This window comes from Mus musculus, chromosome 15 (assembly GCF_000001635.26).
Source record: "Mus musculus strain C57BL/6J chromosome 15, GRCm38.p6 C57BL/6J".
Classification (NCBI taxonomy): domain Eukaryota; kingdom Metazoa; phylum Chordata; class Mammalia; order Rodentia; family Muridae; genus Mus; species Mus musculus.
The window spans coordinates 25,927,420-25,942,230 of NC_000081.6; the positions used below are offsets into that span (position 1 = coordinate 25,927,420).

At 46.5% G+C, this 14,811-nt stretch overlaps 1 protein-coding gene across 7 annotated transcripts in view; it reads left to right on the forward strand.

The window, feature by feature from the left end:
• The window catches only part of Retreg1 (reticulophagy regulator 1), a 130,399-nt gene that overhangs the window by 84,122 nt on the left and 31,466 nt on the right, over positions 1-14,811 (forward strand). Inside the window, exons 1-2 of one of the 7 annotated variants that reach the window (XM_017316720.2) lie at positions 11,809-13,531; positions 13,643-13,824. The exons of 1 other annotated variant lie outside the window; for it this stretch is intronic. In XM_017316720.2, coding sequence (XP_017172209.1) covers positions 13,790-13,824 — 35 coding nt within the window. In that variant the 5' untranslated portion in view covers positions 11,809-13,531; positions 13,643-13,789. Of the gene's footprint in view, positions 1-6,132; positions 6,208-11,808; positions 13,825-14,811 lie in introns of those variants that run through there. 5 more of the 7 variants (XM_006520134.4, NM_025459.3, NM_001277318.1 and 2 more) reach the window with 5 other exon arrangements.

A 14,811-nucleotide genomic window follows, 5' to 3' on the forward strand; every position in this document is an offset into this window, starting at 1 on the left:
TGGTTTGGAGAAAGGGTCTCTCGCTCTGTAGTTCAGACTGACTTATGGCATACTCTGTAGCCCAGGCTGGTCTCAAAGTTATGCCCTTCCTCCTGTCGGTGCCTCCAAAATTCTGGGGTTAGAGATGGCAGCTACCATTCTTGCGATCTTGGTTCTGAGGGCTGTCTGAAGACAGGACAAAGCATTTTTCTTTTCTTTTTTTTTTAAGCTTTTCTCTTCTTTATTCAAAATTATTTCATACATATAGAAAGAGTAAGACACCTATATAAAACATACAGACCTTATTTTAAAAGTCTCATTCCCCCTTCCAGCTTCTGGATAGTGTTCTTTTTTTCCATTTTTTATTAGGTATTTAGCTCATTTACATTTCCAATGCTATACCAAAAGTCCCCCATACCCACCAACCCCCACTCCCCTACCCACCCACTCCCCCTTTTTGGCCCTGGCGTTCCCCTGTACTGGGGCATATAAAGTTTGTGTGTCCAATGGGCCTCTCTTTCCAGTGATGGCCGACTAGGCCATCTTTTGATACATATGCAGCTAAAGACAAGAGCTCCCGGGTACTGGTTAGTTCATAATGTTAGAACAAAGCATTTTTCTGTCTTGTCTTCAGATGTAAAAGGTGGACTCTGGAATTTGAAGTCTACACAGCCCTATAAATCCCGCCTGTGTGACCGGCTGTGCCTCACATGGCCTTATGTGGTGGGTTGTTTTTTAGTTCCACCCAGAGCCTGCTCAGATAGAACTGCAGATCTCCCATGCACCGGCACGCCCACCCGAACACCAGGCGAGTGACTCAGATGCACTGTCCTCTCTAGGAACCCCCAGAGGCTGACACTGAGTTGCTGAGGCAAAACTGTGACAAGGAGTACGCAAGGAATCACCTTCAGGGAGGAGGGGTAGGAAAGGGGGAGAAGGCTAGATAAAGACCTTCAACTGACCCCTACGGGACTCTCTAGAGCTAGGACAGCCAGACAGTGGCACCCCAAATCTCAGGGAACCTGGCATTTTTATCCCTGGTCTGATCAGCCACTACTGTGTCACTGGGAGAAGCAATTGTCTTTAGCCAAGTTGGTCCCACACACCTCTCCACAACTGGTAAGTCTTCACTGCCTACAGGGATCTGACAACACAATCCACATCGAGCTGCTTGCTGATAGTCCCTCTGTCCTGCAGTTTGGGCATGGCATCTGTAAGCCTCCTTCTTGCCTTAGATCCTTGGCATCTGAGCCCATCTACCCCTCCATAGCTGGTGTATGATTGCAATGCCTCATGGGATCTGTGCAGAGGGCTTCCAACAAATGAGTGCTAATGAGTGAACAGAGCTTGGGATTTTCTTGTCTGTTCCAAAGAGTCAGATTTTTTTTTTCTTGGAAAGAGAGTGAATGCTTGCCTATAATCTTCTTGGTCCATTTGACAAGCACAGTAATCTGCCCCCTATAAACACTGGGAGATTCCCCCAGTGCAGTGTTTAAATTTGTGTACATTTAAGGAGATTGGAGGGATGGCTTTGCATTTAAGAGCACTTGCTGCTTCTTATCAAGGACCTGGGTTCAATTCCCAGAACCCACGTGGTAGCTCCCAGCCATCTATAGTTCTGCTCCATTGGGTCTGACGCCCTCTTCTGGCCTCTGCAGGCATTGCACGAGAGTGGTTCACAAACAGCGTAAGCAAAATACATAGAATAAAAATAAAAAGGTGTGAATTCATCTAGGCTACAGTGCGTATCTGTTTGATCAGACACCCATTATGATGCCCTTGTAAAGGACTTTTTAGATATAATAAGCTCAGCAGTGAACTGTGAATATAGCAACTCCTACTTCATAACTACAGTGTTTGAAAGCCTTGCCAACCCTCTCTCTCCTGAGTACAGGAACGGTGTTTTTGTTGTTGTTGTTTTTGGTTTTGGTTTGTTTTTTCCTTAAGTCAGTCTGTGTATGTGTCCATCCTGTTGTTGCATTTCCCTGAGAAATTTAGCTAATGCTCTTTGGAACCCAGGATTCACTTCTCTGTGCCCAAGTCTTACCCTGACAGTTGTCATGCTCATGGGGGGAGTCCAGGAGCGACTTTGTCTTTTCCAGCCTCAGTCTTGAGCAGACTGGCTTGAGAGTAGCCTTCCTCTGTAGCTATGGGGCTGGTGGTCACTCTCTGTCACCACACAGAACTCAGAAAAGGCTGCTTTGTCGCTGTTGACAGGAACTTCCTGTCTGTTTTCTCACACGAGGCCAGGTGCTCAGCCATGGGGAGAAGGGACAGCCATTGCCCTTCGGAGCAGCGTAAACACGATGTCCTTGCTTGCACATGACGGGGCTCGTGCTGTTCTCTGACCTCTCGTAAAGCTTCTGACACTCGGCGTTCCTTTGCTCTCAACTTATATTTAGGACTGAGTTGATCCTTATATTTTAACTGCCTTCCTGGCCAGAGAAGCCAGCTTAGGAGGAGTCCGAGCAGGGCCACTGTACTTTGACATTTTTAGTATGGCTTGTGATTTTTGTCTCATGAAACAAAAAACAAAACAAAACAAAAAAACCAAAACCAACCAAACAAACAAAAAACCAAGCAGAAAACATGAACTCGAGTTGAAGAGAAAATATTTGTGTTGGCTGTGGATAAGGCTGAAGGCAGAGCTACCGGTGGGAATCTGCTGTGAAAACTCCCGGGAGCTGTGTGGGAGCTTGCCATGGTTTGGTGCTAAAAGTAGGCGCATGCAGTGAGGCCAAGTTTTGTTTTATTTTTAAGCCACGGCTTCATCTAATCGTCTCCAGAGAAGACAAACATGGAAGGTCGGGACGGATGACCCACCTGGCGAGGAAATCCGGGCTTGGTGTATTGAAGTTTTTGGAGATTTTGTCAAAGTTGGGGGGAAAATGACAGCTTGTTACTCTTGGCTTCATGAGAGCACACTGGAAAGAGTTCACAGGGCCCATTCCGTGGACACAGCTCATACCCCAAAAATGCGTGAGCCTGTACAGCATCCTCTATCATGTGCATTCATAGGGATGGATATATGTGTGGACTGCAGACACTTACTGCCCATTTGTGTCCCTGTCCCCTAGCTGCTGGCTTCTGAGGTTGTCTCCTGGCTGGTGTTGACACCGGGTAAGAAGGAGATGGAGTCACTTTGGAAGGAACTCAGGGTCTCACTTGTCATGAGGGCAGTGTCAAGTGGGCAAGTGTGACAACCACAGAGATGGCCTTTAGCTCATGTGAGGGGTTAGAGAATCAACGTTCAGTCAGGGACAAAATCAACTTTGTGCCTGGAACTCTGGCATTAAATAATGCAGAGAGCAGAAGACCGGAACCCGGGTTCATAGGTTGGAGCAATGGAGGAGAAAAGAGCCCCTCCTACATGCCCACACTCCGTTGCATAGGCCTTAAGACTTTGGTCCCTTGGGCCTCACCATTAATTCTTTGAGTGCAGATTGGATTAAGTAGGGAGAGAAAAGATGGCGGCTTGACAGTGTGCCTATCTGAAAACACTGCCTCTGCCAAGTGATCCATTCGACATGACCAGTGGTCAGTCATGTGGGCCCTTTGAACACTGTGTGAGCTGATGCAGCCAGCTTCAAGGTTTTCTTGCTGACTCTCAGTCTAATGCTGAGAAAAACAGGAGACAAACCCAAACAGGAAGCTACCTACAGGACCCACCAGAACTTAGTGGACCTCATGAAAACACAGGAGAGACCCCAGCAATTCTCATCATCTCTGAGTGTCTGTGGATTTAATACTTGACTGCAGTGTGCTGCCCTGAATGGGGTCCGGGGTGTGGGGGGAGTTAGTGAGAAAGCTACTGAGAAACAGATTCTGGAGTTTAGCTGATGGTGATGGACCAGTGTTAGCTTTTTGGTTCGACTTCTTTTGAATGTGTAGGAAGCTGGTAGGGCTCATGACAGGGTATATACCCATCTCTGTGCTGTCCTATGGCTGTTCTGTCATAACCAACATGATTCAACCTAGCCCACAGTAGCAGGTTGGTGTGTACTCCCAGGGGTGGATGGTGCATCTTGGAGCCCATTGTTTCAAGATGCTGGCATGTGGTCAGGGAGTCATGAACAGCCCTAGTAATGTGTACTGGGCTCAGTTTATCAAGATTGACATTTGGGGGCTGTTTAACTCTGGTTTTCTAGCTCATGGCCCATTGAGGGGCACTGTGATTTGAACTGTGTTGGTGACTTGGGGAAGGAGACCCTTAGGGGTGACTATGTGGGTTCTGCTTTATGAGTGGTTTACCTCATTGCTGTGGCAGTGGCATCCTGGTGAAGAGGGGAGTCTCACCCCCTTCTCTCGGATACATCCTCTTGCTTTTCTGACTTTCACTGCAGGCTAAGACAGTCAGCAGACACTTGTCAGATGTGGGTGCCTTGACCTTAAACTTACCAGCCTCCTGAAATATAGGAAATCAAACTTCTTACTTTATGAATTACCCAGTGTCCTGGCTAGATGTATGTCACCTTGACACAAACTAAAGTCATCTGAGAAATGTTGTTGATAAGGCTGTAGGCAAACCTTAATTTTCTTAATTGTTGATTGATGTGGGAGGGCCCATTGTGTAAGTGGTGCCATCCCTGGGCTGACTGTCCTGGGTTCTATAAGAAGGCAGACTGAGCAAGCCATGGTAAGTCAGTAAGCAGCATCCCTCCATGGCCTCTGCATCAACTCCTGCCTCCAGGTTTGAGTCCCTGTCCTAGCTCCCCTCAGGGATGGGCTACAATGTGGAAGTGTAGGCCTGATAATCCTTTTTTTCCCCAAGTTGCTTTTGGTCATGGTGTGTGATCACAGCAATAGATATCCTGAATGAGATACTCATTGCCAGTTATTCTGTTCCTGCAACACCCCAGTGGCTGAGACAAAGGGGTTTTTGTTCTTAGAACAAAATGGCATATGGGGTCCTTTCAAGTTGTCCTGTTGGTGAGAACTTGAGGTGAGCACTGCTCTACTGAGATAGTTGGCTTATCAGCAGCCAATGAAAGCCATACATAAATAGCAGCCTTTCATATCATTGGTGGAGAAGCAGTGAGGGTCCTGTAAAGGAAACTCTTCCTTTCCCACTCATCATCATGACACCTGGCCTTCCTTGTCGCAAACTCTTCTGAAGCAACAGCTTCTTCTTCACGAAGGCCCAGAGGCTGGAGGACAGCGTGGATTCCCATGCCCTGGGGCCTCAGGAAAAGTTTCCCTAGTGTCTGAGGACATATCTTATCTTGGGCCAAGGCTGAGTCATGGGCAGATCTCACCTGGCCTCGGCCACTGCTTTGCTACAAAGCATAGGTCAAGGAGGGATTTCATGGGAAGCTATCTGTCGTGTAAGCCACAGCTTCAAAATGACAGCAAAAATGATCAACTATCCTAGCTGTGTGGCCGATGACCTCGAGCTCAGCTTTGCTTCTTTGCAAAAGAGCAGTGTAAATGCATAGCCAAGAAACAGCGGCGTTGTTCAAGTGAGGGAAATGTTTAGCACTGACATCAACAACATGTAATAAGGAAGATCAGCATATTGCAGTCATTTCATAGCCTGTCATTAAACAGGTGCTTATTTATAATTGCCTCTGTGTGTTTAAACTCTGGAGATAAAGTTTGTTTTCCACTGAGCACCACCCCCACTGAGTCACGCCTGTCTTCCCTGTCCTCAAAGACCTCTAACTCCACCCCTCGTGGCCTTGGAACCTTTCCATTGCCTTATGCTTGCGAAGGGCAGAGAGGCTTGCCAGAGCTCTCTCACGGTGATAGCTGCTTGTTCTAAATTTCTTGGAACTAGGGTTTCTCTGTCAAGGAACACACTCAGATACACACGCTGCCCTAGAGCAGAGCTGTGTGCGCATGAGCGAGCAGCCGAGGCCCGTGGAGGACAGACTGACTAATGGGAAGTCTGGCCCGGGAAGAGTTAGACTGCACAAGGGTCTAAGTTCTCTGGGGCATTTCACAGGAGCTTTTGCATGGGGCAGGGGAGAGAGAGGGCAGTGGAGCCTGTGTGGCTACAGGGAGGGTGGGAAGGAGAACAAAGCTGATCTGGTAGCAGAAACTCGTCAACAAAAGGCCAGTGGAGGTGAGGGACTGGGAAGGAAGGAAGTGAGTCTCAGGTGATCAATACCCCGCCCCCCGGGAAAGACAGCCAAGTTTGCGGAGACCAAGTTCAGTGTTATGAAATGGGTCACAGTCGTGGCTGGACACAGCAGAGAAATCCGAGTGTGGGGTGATGTGATTCTCAAGGTAGGGGGTGACTGCTTTCTTCCTGCTTCTTCCCTGAGAGCTTGCCAGAAAGCCTTCTTTTCATCACCGATTTCCTGAGGCTACCTACCCCTGGACTCAGAATTCCCTGCCACTTCCTGCTGCTCTTCTCCAGCCTCCCGGAGCCCTGCCCATGAGGGAGGAGACTGTATTCTTCACTTCACATGTTCAGGTGGACATTAACTACTACAACTTGAAAATTAGTGCCATATAATGAATTTATATTTGGTGAGTCAGCATATACAGTGTCACCACAGGGGTCAGAATGACACACCGTCGCTGGAAGGGAACACAGCTCTGGCAGGCTGTGGCATCCTGGGCTTCTGTTAGCCCCCTCTGCCTACCTAGTTCCTTCTTTCCTTTTCGCCTTTCTCCCATGCTTCTGGCTTCCCCCCTCTTCCTCTGAAGATCCGTGTACTTCACATCTGGCCTTTAACCCTCCACTAGGCAGACGTGCTTCTTCAGCATCCCTTGGGTGGCTGCGCAGTCTCTCCAGACCTCTCTACATAGCTTCACTTTAACAAGTCTTATTTAGGATTGGGCAGCAGATGTGGTTTATGCAGGGCACAAAAATGTGGCTCAATCAGTGACTAAATTGAGTTGTTTACTGGTAAAGACATAATTATATTTTGTTCCCAGATGAGGCTGTCAGAAGTTGACAGAATACAAGTTATGAATCCTTGGGTCAAGAAACTAGGGGCATATTGGATTATCATAAAACTTAGGTGTCAGATTGGGGGAAAGGTCATGGTGGAAGGGTCCACCCTGTCAGTTACCCAGGGTAAGGGATGCAGCTGGAGACTTTGTCTCAGGCTGACTGGAAATGGACCTTACTGACCACCTTAGCCCGCAATCCACGGCTGTAAGAGAAAACCTGGATTTGGTAACTTGGAAGCATTTAGCTCAAGCTTCTGGGAGTTAGGAAAGTCAGGGTGTGGGCAGTGTCGGAAGCCTACTTGTGTGATCACTAACCCACATCAGCTCGTAGGAGACTAAGTCGTTCATGAAACTTCTGTCCTCAGGACCCAGTGGGCATTCACAGATCCCAATACCACCCAACTGGAGATTAAGCTTCTAACAAATGAATTCCAGACATCTCCGAGGTGGGGATATTTGGAGAAAATAGACAGGATGGGGGCGACAAAGCTCAGAGATAGGCACAGTTACTGTGTTGGTTTTTACAGAGTTGCTATTTTTGGCTGAAAAGAAGGTTTTGAGGAAAATCCTCCTGTGCGATGCTTCCAGAAAAGATAAAGTCACATTGGGTGGAGTCTGTTGTAGGCAAGAGAATTCTGTATTAGCCCCAGGGGACCATGAGCAGGAAGAGAAGGACCACGCTTACCCTGAGTCAGGACACTGAGGGTGGACATGGCCTATGCACTGCTCTCGGAGTCCACCCTATTGGTGTCTTTTGATTTCTCTACTTTGTCCCTTCTGACTAACAGCAATTCTAGAATGTTGTTGAAACAGTTGCTAAGGTGGTTTTAGCACTGTAACTTTAAGCTTTATCTCTATTTTTATTTTATTTTATGGGTGGTTTGCCTGCATGGATGTCTGTGTGTAATGTGTGTGTGCGCAAGTGTCTCAAGAGGTCAGAAGAGGGTGTTGGATCCCCAAAACTGAATTTGCAGGTGGCTGTGAGCTGTCATGTGGGTGCTGGGAATGGACCTCTCAGGCCCTCTGCAAGAGCAGCAGCTTGTGCTCCTCAATGCCGAGGCAACTCTCTAAGTCACCGCCACTCTTGTTTTATGTTTGATTTGGGCCAATTTCGGTAGCTACTTAAAGCTCTTGATCAGTTCTAATAGACCTGTATTGTCTATAGGCAGACATAGTTTTTAAAAAGTAAAAAGAGAAACAGGTGAAACTGCTTTCCATAGCTGCAATTAGCCAGGATATTCAAAGTAAATCTGTCAGCATGCCGCCCATAGAACAGTTATTAACGAGATGTTGGACGTTCTAGTCTCCATTTAGTCTAGAAAGCAAATTGGTGTGTGCGTTTACGGCACATCTCAATTCAGATTAGCTACATCTCAACTGTTCGAGGGTTGTGAATGGTGCGGTTCTGTGCATTTTGTGGCACTGAAAGCTAATAAGAAGTGGGTTTCCCAGTTCCAACTGATATATCCACAACACAGTTCTCACACTTAAGGCTTAGGGACCATCACAAACCTCAGACCTCAATACAGAACTACAGATGACTAAGGAATGCAGAGAGTGGGGGACAGAAGTCTTCCTCAGAAAGGAACACCAACCCAGGTCCAAGTGGTCATCCTGAAGAGTGTGTGTGTCTATAAATCATTATATGGACTAAAGAGGTTGTATTTATATATTTAGGAGTATGTGTATGCATCTCTCTCTCTCTCTCTCTCTCTCTCTCTCTCTCTCTCTCTCTCTCTAACACAAATTGAAGAAAGAGGCCATGAATTTGAGAGCCCAGGGCAGAGGTACACGGGAGGGTTGGAGTGAGGAAGGGGAAGGAGGTAAAAGGCAGACTGTGGAGTCACTGCATAGCTTTTCTTTGTTCTGAGGTGTGTGCTCTGGAGAAAACTCAGAGAGCTCACATCCTGAGGTATCCTCTGTGGGAAAGGGAATGCAGAGAAGACAACAGTGACTGGCAGGCTGTGCTCACCTAAGGAGTCCCCAGCTGAGGGATCCCGTTTGTTCTGCAAGGACAGGGAGAGCCGATCTGAGACAAAGGGTGAGGAGTGGACGGGAGTATATATTGAAGGTATTAAAGCCCTGAGGGCATCCTAAGAGTTCTGGCTCCAAGGAATGAGAAAGACAGAGAAAGGATCCAGAAGGGGTCTGGCTGGCAGACTGAGGCAGAAGGTGCCAAGTCAGGCTTCTAGATCTCCCTCTGAGGCCCAGGGGAAGGGCTGTGCATCTTAGTATTGAAGATTTGTGGATTATAGAGAATCCTTGCTAGTCCAACTTTCCACCTACAAGAACATCCTTGGAAATCCCCGCTAGATACAGTTCCTGAGGGCGAGCTAGAGAGCCAAGCCACACCTCTGGTGGAATGTGGTGCAGAGGTGTGCTCAGAGCTCACTTGGTTGCAGAACCCTGTGGGACTTCAAGAAGGGCACAGACAGGGCCTTTGAAAGGGAATGGAGCTCCCCTAACTCACCTGGAAACACCTCTGTCTCTCACTCTGTGGCATGCCTGTCCCCAGTAGCTGCCAGAGCTGCTTCCTTGAGCTAGCCTTTATTGTTTGGTTTCAGTTCCAGCGGGCCAGCACTGCGAGAACACAGAGACTGAAAGATGCTTCTCTTCAGCATTTGCCTGACATCCTTAACCTGCTGTGCATTTCAGGATAGCCAGGCTCAACAGTGTACAAGGAACACTTGTTCTCTTTGGAGCCACATATAGTACCCAAACTGAGTGTGGAGATATGATCAGGGGTTTTGATTAATGCTTTTCTGGACTCTAGGGTTTAGAGGCTCTTCTAGAATAACTGACTGACTAAACGATAGTCTTAGGTAACCTACCAATCCATCCTGAACCCACAATGTGAATGCGAATCAAATCAACAGTGACACAACACTGTCACTGTGTCCACACAAAGTGCCCACTCACTTAAGTTTATACAGGGAAAACTCAGTACGCTGCCCACATGCAGGAACTCGTGGAGAACCTGCCAAAGTCACGCCAAGGGAAAGAGGTGACTATAAGACCCACATCTAGGTGCAAAGTCTGTGTCTTAGGTACTCGGTCACACCTTGTTGTCCTCGGGGACAACGTTTGCTGGAGAAAAACATTGTGACATGGCCAAGAGTGGAAAGGGAGATGATTCAAGAGAAAAATGCATGTGTTCTCGCAGCAGAGGTGAGGGCTTTGCTGTATAGAGAGTGGGGACATATAGCCAAGAATGGGTGGTCATGCAGGGTGAGGGTGGACCGGCAGGGAGCTGCTCAGAAGATAAGGGCTGAGTTTCACGTGTGCTCTCAAGAAAGAGCTTCATGCTTATTTACAATAGCCAGAAGCTGGAAAGAACCCAGATGTCCCTCAACAGAGGAATAGAAACAGAAAATGTGGTATATTTACACAATGGAGTACTATTCAGCTATTAAAAAGAATGAATTTATGAAATTCCTAGGCAAATGGATGGACCTGGAGGGCATCGTCCTGAGTGAGGTAACTCAATCACAAAAGAACTCACATGATATGTACTCACTGATAAGTGGATATTAGCCCAGAAACTTAGAATACCCAAGATATAAGATACAATCTGCAAAACACATGAAACTCAAGAAGAACGAAGACCAAAATGTGGACACTTTGCCCCTTCTTAGAATTGGGAACAAAACACCCATGGAAGGAGTTACAGAGACAAAGTTTGGAGCTGAGAGGAAAGGATGGGCCATCTAGAGACTGCCATACCCGGGGATCCATCCCATAATCAGCCTCACTAGCAAGATTTTGCTGAAAGGACCCAGACATAACTGTCTCTTGTGAGGCTATGCCCGGGCCTAGCAAACACAAAAGTAGATGCTCACAGTCAGTTATTGCATGGATCACAGGGCCCCCAATGGAGGAGCTAGAGAAAGCACCCAAGGAGCTAAAGGGGTCTGCAACCCTATAGGTGGAACAACAATATGAACTAACCAGTAGCCCCCTAGAGCTCGTGTTTCTAGCTGCATATGTATCAGATGATGGCCTAGTCAGCCATCAGTGGAAAGAGAGGCCCATTGGTCTTGCAAACTTTATCTGCCTCAGTACAGGGGAACGCCAGGGCCAAGAAGTGGGAGTGGGGAGGGGATTGGGGAGGGAGGGTATGGGGGGACTTTTGGGATAGAATCGGAAATGTAAATGAAGAAAATACCTAATTTAAAAAAAAAAAGAAAGAGCTTCGTGGTCAGGGAAAGTTCAGACTGCAAATGCATAGGCTGGCAGTATTTGGAGGGGAGGCCCCTGGAGAAGTACTTACATGTGGACAGTTTAATTAGGGTGGGGCCCTGTGGTAGCGTTAGTGACTTTATAAAAAGAGAGAGAGAGACACACACATAAACTAGTCCATTATCTCATCTCGCCCTGTAATGTTCTTTAAAAAAAAAAAAAAACAGTTTTGACAGTTTCACACATGCATGCGGCCTGGCGGGCTTCTGTAAGGACCCGGAAGGAAGATAGTGTGTTCTCTCCTCCCATGCTGAGCTGGTCCAGTGTGACTTGATGGGCCTCTGCTTTATTTTGTGTCTTAAGCATTAATGGTGTTTTGTTTGTTTGTTTGTTTTTGTCTCGTTTGAATGGCCGTTACTCATACTTCTAGGGAAGTAGTTTAGTCAGGGTTAAGTTTGGGTTGGGTGCAGTGGTCCTTCCTCATCCATGGTGATACATTCCTAGACCACAGTGGATGTGTGACTCTGCAGAAGACTGAGCCTGTGTGCACTGTGCGAAAAACATCCATGCATGCCCATGCTGAAGCTTAGTTTATGAACATGAATGCTTAGTTTATGAAGCAGGCACAGTGAAGATTTATAGTGTCCTATGGAGCTTAGCAACTTTAGCAGTTTTCAAATTTTTATTAAACCGTGAACTTTCACTTTTTCATTTTAAAGGATACACCTTTTGGTTTGTGTGTGTGTATCTGGTTTATCAGCATCATGAATATTAGGCTTTCAGGCCATTATTATAGGTTTGATAATGGTCCCTTGGATACAAACCCTACACTTACCTTGATAGTCCGTCTGATTAATTGGGATGCTTATGAAGCGACTAACGGGCAGGTACCATATACACTGTTGGTACTGAAAAAGGATGGTTTCCATGTGGGGGTAAAAGTCTGTAGGAATAGTCCTTTGTGTCGGCCAAGTCCAGTCAAGTGCCAGTGTTATCCCAGATTTCGGCCTTTTAGCTTCTCAGATCCTAAAAGGCTGCAGTTTCTGGAGGGGTAGCCTGTGGCTCGGGCTGTGTGAGGCTACTGCCACACTGGTTACAAAGCTCTGGGTGTGAGCTTGCTTTCAAGCTATGTGTTAGAGAGTGCTCACGTTGGCTTAATACAGAGATTAGCATGACTGAGCAAGGCTGGCATACAAATTCATAAAATACGCTGTGTGTAAAAGTATAAGTTCTGCATTTGAGTAGGTGGACCCACCTTAGGTAGATGTCCGTCAGACCTTAGACTTGCAGAATGTAAAGCACCCTGTTTGGTGGGAGCTGCTTAAGTACTTTGTGGTATTATTCAAGTATATTTATCTTAAAGTGTGGCGTGCATATGTCACAAAATGGACAATAATTTCCAAAAGAAAGCAAATAATTATTTTAAATTATTTGACTTTTCAATCCCTCAGCGATCTGGAAAACCATTTCTTTCTTTCTTTTCCTTTTTTAAAAAGATACTGTATAAAATATCACATGAAAGGTATCGTTCGGATTGATTAATGCACCAAGTAGAGCATACATGCTTTTAAAAGAGAAAAAAATGATCAATTCTTAACTAGTAGATCTTGCTTTGACACTTCCCTTATATTCTTAGAAAAGAAAGGAAGGAAAGAAGGAAGGAAGGAAGGAAGGAAGGGAGGGAGGGAGGAAGGAAGGAAGGAAGGAAGGAAGGAAAGGAAGGAAGGAAGGAAGGAAGGAAGGAAGGAAGGAAGGAAGGAAGGAAGGAAGAGAGAAAGAAGATGTGTTCAGATTTTAACTCAAAGCTTTTATAGGGTACTATTGAATGAGTCTCCTGGCAGTTTGGAAGCTAGACCCTGTGAAAGGAGCAGCAACTGAGAAACACACAGCAAGGACCTGAAGCATAAGGACACCTAGAGTCAGCACCCGGCCATGTTCCCCGGCCACTCCCTGGCCACAGTGAAGCAATGGGGGTGGACGGAGCTTTTCAGCACAGAGCCACATAGGCGCATATTCCTGTGCGTGCTTCTTGTGAGTTAGGAAAGAAACCTAGGCGATCCAAAGCTTTTCTTGCAAAACAGCGTCCCTCACAGCCTGATTGCCCCATGACAACGTGTGTTGTGTTGGTTTGTTCTCCTTTTGGGTGAGACTTTTCTATAGAGTGGAAGGCGTTATGCAAACAAACCTCCCACTCTCTCTAACCGCTCTCCAACTTCCCCGTGACTCAAAGGAGGAGATCGATAGCTGGAGTGAGGTTTCAACCTGTCCGTGGCTACTCCACCTTTTGGTAGGCGCTTAAGTCTTGCCAGGAACACACACACACACACACACACACACACACACACAGGAAAGAGGGCAGGCTCTAGGTGAAGTCATCCCTGGTGACACCTTCTCACAGGACTTCAGGGAAAATGCTGGGCGACTGGGCAGCGCTCCTGCCCAGCTGCCTGTCACGGTGCTGGAGTGAGAGGTGAGCTCTTTATTTTTAGCAGGGGGCTGTCATAATAGTCCACTCCTCGGCTTCATTCAAGGCGGGAGGGAGGCAGGCGCTCTGGAAGTTTGTAAACACCAACTTTCTCAGTAGAGGAGGAGCGCTTTTCTCCAGAAAGAGAAGAATTCCCCTGCTGGGGTTTCCCTCTTCTTAGAGCCTGTGCTGTGGACAAGACAGCATTCTCTGGCCATCAGCACAAGCAGAGGCGGCTCAAGTTCTAATTCTCAAAGGGCAGAAATGCCTGCAGGCGGCGGCTGTGGACCAGGCAGAAGGTAATGAGGACATTTTGTTTCTCTGGAGTCTGTTAAGTTTGTTGTTCATCTTAAAAAATATTCTGACAAGTTTAAATATGTTTAAGTGGAAATTTATAATCCTAGCAAATGTTCTTTGGCAAGATTAGCAATCTGAGCTTTAGGAATATATGCAAAGGAGTGTTTGTTTTTCCTCGAATAAGGAAAACAGTGTCCTGGAAGTTTTAAGCCACATTTTTCCCACATAGAGTTGGAATCTACTTGAAATTTTTGATGTTTCTTTTTAAGTTTTTGAGATAACGGTGGTAGACATCTGAGCTCATGAATTTTGCTAAGTTTTTTCATTTTAAAGATTTGACAAGACAGTTCTGGCAGTTGAATATTATGCCAATTTATCAACGTTGATATTTAAACACTTCGTAAGCTGTACGGTTTGCAAGCTTGATGAGCATGTGGCGCGTGCTTGCCGGCACGTCCAGCGCTCTCTCCCTGCTGAGAAGCAGGTACCAGGAGGCCAATGATGCAGGGAGTCAGCACATACTGGCCCGAGCATCGCTATAGCCAGACAGACATTATAGAGGTCACCTACATGTCCCCATTAGATTTCCAATTGAGGGAGCCAAAAATTGGATATGAAGAAGTAGAAAGAAAATTATGAAACAAAGAAAGGGATCATGGTTTATCTTATTGCCAAAGAAACTGTACTCTCTAGGAACAAGAGCCCCTCAGACTATTTATGTAAACCACAGCCTTGTGGCCCATGTGGCCCCTATGGCATGGTTTATGTGCGGTGATGTAGCTGATTGTGATAGTTTCCTTAAAGGCTGCCTCTCTCTGTAGTTCTCTAGTATTTATCTTCCTCAAATTCTGTTAAATGAAAAGAAACAGATTACTGTTATATCGAGTAGCTTTTTACATAAAACGAGACTAAGCTAAGCACCTGACAATGTCCTTTGTAACTGTGCTTGGCACAGTTGACAGATTAATTAACTACCTTTGAGAACATTT